We start from the raw sequence: 9,693 nt of genomic DNA on the forward strand, positions 1-9,693 counted from the left end.
TGCAAGGCAATATTTTAATAAAGAGCAAGAGAGAGGCTTCCCTCTCAGTTTTGAGGTGATCAAAGGAGTTTTTATGGTTTTTAAAGAAAAGGCAGAGGTTTTTAAAGAAAAAAAAAATGTATGGACCAGGTCAAAGTGTTGAAGTTTGTCAGGGGTTCCCAATGCTCCCAAAGCTATTCTGTGGAGGATGATTCTCAAACACCCCAAATCCTTCTCCTGGCATGCTTTTTTTTTTCTCTTCTAGGCCTCTGGGAGGTGGGTGGTCCAATAATAGGTCTAAAGTAGGGGCCAAATCTACAAATTCCATGGGAATCCTACAGTTGGGGGCTGCTAACAAAGAGATGTGAAGTGGGAAAACCTCGGAAAACATTTTTGTTTGGAAAGTAGAATCTGCTCCCTGCTATGAATGCTTTGCCAGCTATCTGCTGCCCAAGATAGAGTATACAACAGCAAGAGATGTTAGGTACTGGGTGCTGAGTAAAAGCATCTCATTTTGTTGGGCTCTGGATGCAAACCAAGGAAAGCGTGGGAACTAGAAAGAAAAGGGGCACAGCTGCACACTGAACAGCTATTTGATGGCATGAGGCAACTGGACATTTTCAAGTGTGACAATGGCTGTTGCTATTGTTTATGAGTCTTTGTTTTTATTTTATTTTATTTTATTTTATTTTATTTTATTTTATTTTATTTTATTTTATTTTATTTTATTTTATTTTTGGAGCCGAGGATCGAACCCAGAGCCTTGTGCTTGCTAGGCAAGCACTCTACCACTGAGCTAAATCCCCAGCCCCCCCCCCCCTTTTTTTTAAAGATTTATTTATTAGGTATACAGTGTTTTGTTTGCATGTGTCCCTGCAGGCCAGAAGAGGGCGCCAGATCTCATTACAGATGGTTGTGAGCCACCATATAGGTGCTGGGAATTGAACTCAGGACCTCTAGAAGAACAGCCAGTGTTCTTAAGCCCTGAGCCATCTCTCCGGCCCTAGTCTTTGTTTTTTAAAGATACACAATAAAAATTATTTTCCAGGCTGGAGAGATGGCTCAGAGGTTAAGAGCACTGACTGCTCTTCCAGAGGTTCTGAGTTCAATTCCCAGCACCCACATGGTGGCTCACAACCATCTGTAATGAGATCTGGTGCCCTCTTCTGGTCATACGTGCTGTATACATAATAAATAAATAAATCTTTTAAAAAATTGTCTTTCATGGGTTGTTTGTTTGTTTGTTTGTTTGTTTTGAGACAGGGATTCTTCTGTGTAGCCCTGGCTGTCCTGGGCCTCATTCTGTAGACCAGGCTTGAACTCAGAGATCGGCCTGCCTCTGCCTCCCGAGTGCTGGGATTAAAGGCGTGAGCCACCACTGCCTGGCCTAATAAAATATTTTAGATTAAGTAATTTGATAGATTTTTTTTTTAATGTCCAGGTGACTGTGCATGGTGCTGTAAGTTGATAATCATTGAGGTTGGAAGATGGCTACACAGATTTCATGGACTGTTATCGCCTCTCTTCTAATTGTTCAAAGATACTAATCATGCAAACAACAAATAGGCCACATGGTGGTGCATACCTATAATCCTAGCACTCTGGAGGGTGAGACAGAAGGATCATGAATTTGAGGGGAGTATGGCCACATAACGAAAACATGTCTCAAAAAAAGAAGAAAAATCTCGGAAGACGGAGGCGGGTGGATCTCTGAGTTCGAGGCCAGTCTGGTCTACATAGTGAGTTCTAAAACAGCCAGGGCTACACAGAGAAGTGTCCTGGGGGCAGGGGGGGGGGGGAGGAAGGAAAGGAAAGGGGAGATAGCTCAGTTGAGAAAGTGCAGGCATGAGGATCTGGGTTTGAGCCTTGAGCCCCAGAACCAACTTTTAAAAGGCAGGGTTGGCTATATCCGTGTATGTAATTCCAGAGAGGGAAAGACAGGTGTACACCTACGTTTCATTGGCTAGCCAGCCTACTTAGTGAGTTCCAGGACCGTAAGAGACCCTGCTTAAAAAAATATGGTGGATGCCAACTGAGGAACAATATCAGAGACTGACCTCTGACCTCTGTATGTATACACACACAAGGCAGAGCTCCAAAAGCCAGACATGAAGGTGTGTACCTGTGGTCACACTAATACAATGTTGAGGGAAGGGGTCACTTGAGTCCACCAATTCAAGACCAGTTGGGGCAGCTGAGCAAGATTCCTGCAAAACCCTGCCAACAGCTAACAGGCTAGGTTATCTCTCATCTTTTTGTAAGTTCTCATACAGTCACCTTGCATTTGCTACTCAACATGGACAGAGTGTTGGCTATGTGCAGGGCCAGGGAGGCCCCTGTGGATGCTGATGGTGCCATAGCCATTAAGACAGCCTACAGGTTGTGTGTGACAGGTGGAGACAATGAGGGGTTCTAGAACATGTCTGGTGGATGCCGGAGCCTCTCAACTCATGGTTGACAGAAGGTTTCCATGCCGTGGCTCTGGAGAGGGGCGTCTGTCTGGGAAACATTCACCCCCAGAGTGTTGAGGTCCAGTGAAATCTTACTCCACGGATCTAACAGTAAACAAGGTCAAGGGGAGTCCCACAGGACTGAAGCTGAAAACAGACACCCAAGGTCAGCGCTCCACAAACAAGGGGCTTTAGTTTTCTACTGTATCAAGAAGAAGAAAAGCAAGGGGAGAGCTCAAAGGGATGTTTGTGCAGCCAAAAGCCACAGGGATTTTGGAATTTGGAAAGTTGCTGCGCATGGGCTCAGTGGAGCATAGGGCAAGTGAGAACAATCCCTGCGGAACCCACACCTGCAGAAGTGCTGACCCAGTATTGCAGGAGGAATCTGCCCGCCCAGGCTCAGGAGAGAAAGGATGTGCACTAAGGGCTCCGTGGAAGCATCCTGCCTAGGGGTTCCATCTTGCGTCTCAAGCCTTCATGAGCTCACGCCTGCCCCACCAAAGATGTCCACAGCTCTCCGCTTTGCCAGCCAGGAGACTCAGCACTCATCTGTTCCCTGATGCTCCCGGCTAATGTCCACTTTGTCGTTCTTTTGTTGGCATTGTTTGGAGACTCAGCCTACGCTGGCCTAAAACTCCATTGTGTACCCCAGGCTAGCTTTGAACTTGTGAGGATCTGCCTGCCTCAGACCCCCACGCTCATCCCTGAGTGCTGAGGTTATGAGAAAGAACTGCCATGGCCATCTAGGAGGTTCTTAAGGAACGTGTTTCCTTCATTCAGAAGCCTTTTCTCCATGCCATCTTTGGGGCCCTCTGCTGGAAAAGTGGGCTCAAGTCTTGAACAGTTCCCATGCAGTGTATCTATCTGCCAGCACAGTAGTTGTAGGTTATATAGTTAATGCACTGTAGTTACAGGCCGGTGCCCAACCTCTACGGCTGTAAGACAGCTTGTACCTGCCCCACATGCGCAGTAGTGACCTTGCCTTATCACAGCTGTTCTCAGTGGTGTTACCAGAATGTTCTCTGTCCAGATGATGAACGAGAGGCTAATAAAATGAGGAACGATGCAGGTCCCATGGCATCAACAGAACTGTGTTCTTTTCTAGGATTTTGCTTTTTATTTTTATTTTTTCAATGAAGTGTTCTGGATGTTTCTATACTATTATTGGTCTTTAATGCAAGCAAAGTTAGACATATACATATATACTGGATTTTTGGAAACTAGCTGTGTTGTCAACTTTGGAAAAAAAAAAAAGTCTGCCACATTGAGTTGCCGTTGTATAGGAATTAACAGCTTTATTAAAAATGTTGACCTTAATTTTTTTTTTATTTGTATAAAGGTAACACACACTATTAAATTGAAAAGTCTGATCTGTGTGGGTTTGATTACAACAACTAATGAAGTATTTTAAAAAAAAAAAAAACCCACTTGTTTGCTATAATTAAAAGCCTTTTCAGCAACATTTTAAATTTGCTGTAGGTGGTGCACCACATGACCCCACTGGAGGCTGAGTGTGAAGGGAGGAGGCGGAGACATTACACCCCAATAAGCCTTCTGGGTCTTGGCCTAACAGGTCACAGTTCCTCTTCTTTGAAACACTCCCACAGAATCCACCATTTCTAGCTGCTGAGTCACCACGTGCTGGAGTCACCAAAGATGTGCCACAGGGCCCCTCTGCTATCAGAGGCCCTCAGGTGAGAGATGTCCTCCTCCGGCCAGCCCCTGCTGCTCTGCCACCAAGAGCAGCCCCATCCCCATTGGCTCACTGATGCCGCACCCAGCAGCTGGGTCCCATGGCCCAGATCACAGCCGTTACAGTTAGTGTGGCTAGTGGGCCACCCACTGGCTAATATAATCGCTGAGGTGGAGGGAGAAATGCTGGTTCCCTTCCCAGGAGTCTCAGGGAGCGGCGGCAGCTGCATCATAGTCCTTGTCCTTAGGAGCTAAGATAATTTTTTGAGTGCTGTTCAGGTCAGCTTGCAAATGAATTAGTCTAATTGAGTTCATCCCCATGTTCATGCAAATGACCTTAGTGAAACTCAATGGGCCAAACACACACACACAACACACACACACACACACACACACACACACACACACACACACACACTCACTCACACAAAGTAGGAAAGCACTTGTTGGGAAGGAGGGTTTCAATGGGACAGAAGGAAGGTGATAACAGAGGATCATTAGTTGTTGTTGTTTTTAAGTTCATGTTGAAAAAACGGAAAATTGGCTCTGATCACAAAGTTTTTTTTCACATTTCAAAAAATGTAACCGATGATGAAAGTATAGGGTGCAAGGCGTCAAGTTAATCCTCTCATTTTCCACAGGTCACTACCTCAGACTGTTTGGACTGCATTGACGTTCCCTGAGATGGTGTAGAATTGGGGGGGGGGGTGCTGGGCAGACAATTGTGTCTCTCCTTAAACCGTTTAAAGTTACTATTTGTGAGTCAATGCAAATAAAGTGACTTTCTTCCAAAGAGATAAAAATGAAATATCCTCTGCTTCCCAAGTGCTCTCACGAAAAGCCTACATGCTTGGCAAGCTGGACACTGGACTCCTTCAGTGTCTGCCCGGAGCCAGGCTGTCTCCCCCACAGGAGGAGACAGAAAACCAGGGGACTGACTCCAGTCCCCTGACCTCAGATCAGTCTCACATTCACCCTTGATAAGATACGGAGAGAAAGTTCAAAGGAGACCGTGTAGGCAGCAGCCAGAAACTGTGGAGAACACATACATACTGGTTGACCAGGAGCCCAAGCCAGGACCTGGTGGTGAAGGCCAGGTATCCCTCGGTGGGTTTCCCATACTTCAGCTTCAGCCGCTCCCAGATACGAGAATAGAGTGTGGTGGGATTGTCTCACAGCAAGAAAATTAGCGAGTGGAGCTCACTCCCTTGTATACTAAAGACGCTCCCTTGCAGGGCTGGTGTAGCAGGTAAGACAGCTTCCCCAACCCACCTAGAGCTTCTTCTGCTGCCTCCCACATGGATCTGCAGGCTCCTCCCTCCCTTGTGTGCTGTGCTCCCTTCTCCTTCTAGCGATTATAAATGTTCCTTTCAGTCCTGCATAGTCCTCACTCCCTGACCAACACCATGGGTAGCCAGACAGACAGAACCTGTGAACAGGACTCCCTGGGGTCATACAAGGCAATGACTCTGACTTTACTTCTCCAGGGTCCCTCATAGGAACCTGAGAATAATCAATAGACCACAGAGAAAAGGAACCAGTGTTCAGTCCACCACTAGACTGGAGATGCTCTGAGGGCAGAGCTGTAGCTGCTCTTTTCTTGGTTTGGTTTTTCACAAGTATCTTCTGGCTTTGTGGCCGCTACAAATCAGATGTCAACAAATAAACATGGCTTGAAAACACACACACACACACACACACACACAAAAAAAAAAAAAAAAAAAAAAAAAATTCTCACCATTTTCTTTTTTTTTTTTTTGCAACAGTTGTGTGTACGTCAAGCTGGCCTCAGATGTGGTCCGTAGCAAATAATAACCTTGAATTTCTGACCCTCCTTCTCCTGCCCCAGTGTGCTCAGATCACAGGCGTGGACCACTGTGCCCAGTCTATGTAGCGATGGGGATCAAACCAGGGTTCTGTGCATGCCACACAAGCTTTATATCAACTGAGCTCCATTCCTGGCTCCCAAACTCCAATTTCCTGATCTCCTGCTATTGCAAACCTCACACATACCTTGAGCTCCTGAAGACACTAGTCCTGAAGTAGCATTGTTAGAGACATAAATGACAACTATGTTGGCTTAGGGACTGGAACAGTGGTATTGAATGACTATGTTGCCCAGAGCTAAAATCCCCAGAGGTCCCATTCCTGAACAGCTGGCTCTCCCAGCAATCCCAAGAAGACTGTCTGTCTTGTCCAACCCAGCTCTGTACAGATCCCCTTTCCTGACATGTCCCTTTCGATGCTCATTATGACTCAAACCATGATTATAAAAAGGAGATGAGGATGGGAAGAAAAGGGCTGAGGGAGGCAGGGCTGTGTCAAGTGGCAGTCTCCTAGTCTCATCCCTAAAGTCAGTGGCCCTTAGCTAATAATTGGGGATTTTGCTGGTCATGCTGATGTATGCCTTTAATCCCAGCACATGGGAGGCAGAGGCAGGTGGATCTCTGTGAGTTTGAGACCAGCCTGATCTACATAGTTACACAGTGAATTTGAAGACAGTCTAAATAGTGGGTGTCTGGGATTTCATGAGCATGTTGGATGGAGAATCACTATGCAGAGTACAGAGACGTCTAGTTTTCTACTACTTGTTATAAAAGCTTTTATCCCTCAGGCGTAATATGAATCACAATAATAAGCCAGGTTATTTTACTATCATTGAAAAACTAGATCTGATAGAAAGTAAAAATAACTCCATGTATAAGCACAGTACTGAAACCTTAAAGACCTGCTAATTTTTGTGTCTTTCCTGGGAAAAAACACCTTCACCTTGAATAGCCCTTTCTCTTTGAAAAACCTTGAGATACCTCCTAAAGTCTGCCACTTTGTTCTGGTTGCTGACACAACTCGGATTTAGAAAGATGAAGGAGATCAGCTGCCTTTGTTTGGAGGAATGTGAACTCTTCTCCCCTGGGGAGATGGGCTCCGTGACTCACCACTGTCCAGTGACGGGGCAGCTCAGACTCTGTGGAACTGTAACAGAGAAGTACCTGTGTTCTGTAAGCCACCTGGCTGAGCCAGTTCAAGCCAGCAGATGATACCCTGGGGGTGAGGGGGGACAAGGAACTCACTCCGGTGCATTACACCTTGAACTTCAACCTTGCAGCAGCAGCAGCAGCAGCAGCAGCAGCAGCAGCAGCAGGTATCACTGTGACTTAGTGACAGTTGATGGATTGATTCATTAGCCTACTGACCTCTTCTAGTCTCATCCGCCATCCAGTACTATTCTAACACGAGGCATTATTTGATTCCATTCTATTTATTTATTTATTTATTTGTTAGTGGGTTTTCCCTCTTTACTTCTTTTACAGACTTTTCAAGATCCAAAGGCTTCAAGGGAGATCACATAGCAACCAGGTTGTTTGGGGTAAGTAAGTCCACTTGGGGAGGTCCAGCATGGTTGTGGGTAAATCCCTGTGGGGCCTAACTTCCTCTCCAGTCCCACTTTATCACTCCAAAAGCTGCCATGGTCACTGGAGTTAAAACTCCCAAGGCACTAATGCCTTGAAATAGAGACAGGGTAGGGGATGGAGAAACAGGTGCTGTTTTCCTCCTGGACCTTAAGTAGAGGGATCTTACTTGGTTTTGTTTTCGTTTTCTTGGCACTAGAGATCAAACCCTGGGCACTGAGCATGCTACATTTCATTCTTCCACTAAGTGGTGCCTCCAGCTGCAGAGAATTTCTTAGCTGAGAGAATTCAAACCTGTAGCACCTGAGAATTTACCCAGGGCAGCTTAATTTAAGGGGTACATTTCACACCCTTCCCCTCCACTTCTTTCCCACCTTGAATGACATCTGTAAGGCCACCTGAGCTGGTTTGGAATCTAACTTCTGAAGGTCACGACATCCGTCTCTCCAAGTATCACATCACAATGACTTAAATGCCCATTCCCTAAACGTTACAGTCTCTAGCGAGGGAGGGCGTAAATCTCCTCATAGGGGGGAGGCGAGACGCGGACCGAGGCCTCTTCTTCCGTCTGCATCCCTTCTGGCTGGTCAGCATCAGAGCTGGGCCTGAAACAGCACAAAACACTTACAGAGCTCCCTTGCAACCACCCTGGGTGGCAGGCTACACTGACAGTCCCCACCACCTGCCTGGAGGTCCAGACATAGCCATAGATACTAACAGTGATGCAGAACGGGAGAGGAATGATCCCAGGACCCCAGCATACCTGTCATTTCCAACACCCACGAAAGGAGAGTAGCCCTCGTTCTCCACAAACGCAGCGTTGTCTTGAGGGTAGATGGTGTAGTACTGAGGGGGGTTTGGGGTGGCAGCCACGGCTCCGCTGGAAGGTACGAGGCCGAGACCGCAAGGGCTCATCATGGGCTGCAGGTAGGCGGCATTCATGCCCAGAGGCTCCTGAGAACCGTAAGGAGGAGGGATGTACTGCACCACGGTGGCCCCGTGGAAGGTGATGGGCTGGCTGATGCCGTTGAAAAAGAACGACTGTGCTCCCGAAGTCTGGTTCGAGTCCAGGACCCTCTCCTCGCCTTCTGTGCACCACTGGCAGGAAAGCATTTTGAACTTGCACACAGCGATCAGGATGAAGGTCACGCCGACTGAGAGGAGGATGGGCCCGAGGAGCTGGGTCCATTCAAAGTGGGAGACGCCCTGGTACTTGATCCAGCCCATGACAGTGAACGTGATCCCCACCAGCCCTAGAAAGATCCCCGAGAAAAGCAAAGTGGCCCCCGCCTTGTCGTCGTCAGACACCTGGATGTCCGCAGTGCTGGGTGTGTAAGGAGTGACCGAAAACACGTTCAGCGGGAAGTCCTCTGGGCGATCGCTGCCGTGCTCCATAGCTCCAACGTGAGAGGAGACAGAGATTGTGAGAGCAGGGAGCGCAGCGGCGGGTTAGTTAGAGAAGGACCTCTGGGTGTCCGTGGTTAACAGAGTATAACATACACAGGCTGAACTTTGTTTAGAAGAGTAAAGGTCCAAGAAGTGAAGCCCTACGTTTTGTTGTGGGTTCCAGAAAGCGGAGGTTTCTGTTTTATAAAGGAATGCCAAGCTGTCTTTCTACTTTACACCCATTCATGCAGTTATCTACTCATTTAAAATAATAACAACAATAACAATAATCATCATCACTCCTTAAGCCGCTGTTGTGTCGGGAGATGCTGCTCTGGAGTCACACGTGGCACTGCCCTATGCTTCTGTTTCTGTCCTCCCAAAGCCAGGTTTGGGCAAACGGCAGCACCACCCTGGAGGGTGTCCTTGGTGTACCATCTGCCACCTGCTTGAAGCCTAACTGAACTTTTTTTTTTTTTTTTTGGTTTTGGTTTTTGATTTTTTGAGAGAGTTTCTCTGTATAGCCTTGGCTGTCCTCGAAGTAGCTCTGTAGCCCAGGCTGGCCTCAAACTCACTGAGATCCACCTGCCTCTGCCTCCTGAGTGCTGGGATTAAAGGTGTGCGCCACAGCCGCCCGGCTATACACAGTATTTCTAGCCTTTACCCCTGTAAGGAGTCTCCACTTCTGAAGATGATTCTCTTAGGCCATTTTCTTTTCATTTATATTTCTTTTTCTTTTTTTTTTTAAGATCTATTTTATTTTATTATGTATACAG

The 9,693-nt window shown here is 46.9% G+C and overlaps 1 protein-coding gene across 1 annotated transcript; it reads right to left on the reverse strand.

Moving 5' to 3' along the window:
- Nucleotides 1–8,030: 8,030 nt before the first annotated feature.
- On the reverse strand, nt 8,031–8,926 carry Tmem174 (transmembrane protein 174). Its single transcript, XM_036206862.1, has 2 exons — nt 8,295–8,926; nt 8,031–8,136 (listed from the first exon to the last, which is right to left on the reverse strand). The coding sequence occupies exons 1-2, from the start codon at nt 8,924–8,926 to the stop codon at nt 8,031–8,033; spliced, it is 738 nt and encodes a 245-aa protein (XP_036062755.1).
- Between the last annotated feature and the right edge of the window lie 767 nt (nt 8,927–9,693).

The sequence above is a fragment of the Onychomys torridus genome, chromosome 15, assembly GCF_903995425.1.
Source record: "Onychomys torridus chromosome 15, mOncTor1.1, whole genome shotgun sequence".
NCBI lineage: Eukaryota > Metazoa > Chordata > Mammalia > Rodentia > Cricetidae > Onychomys > Onychomys torridus.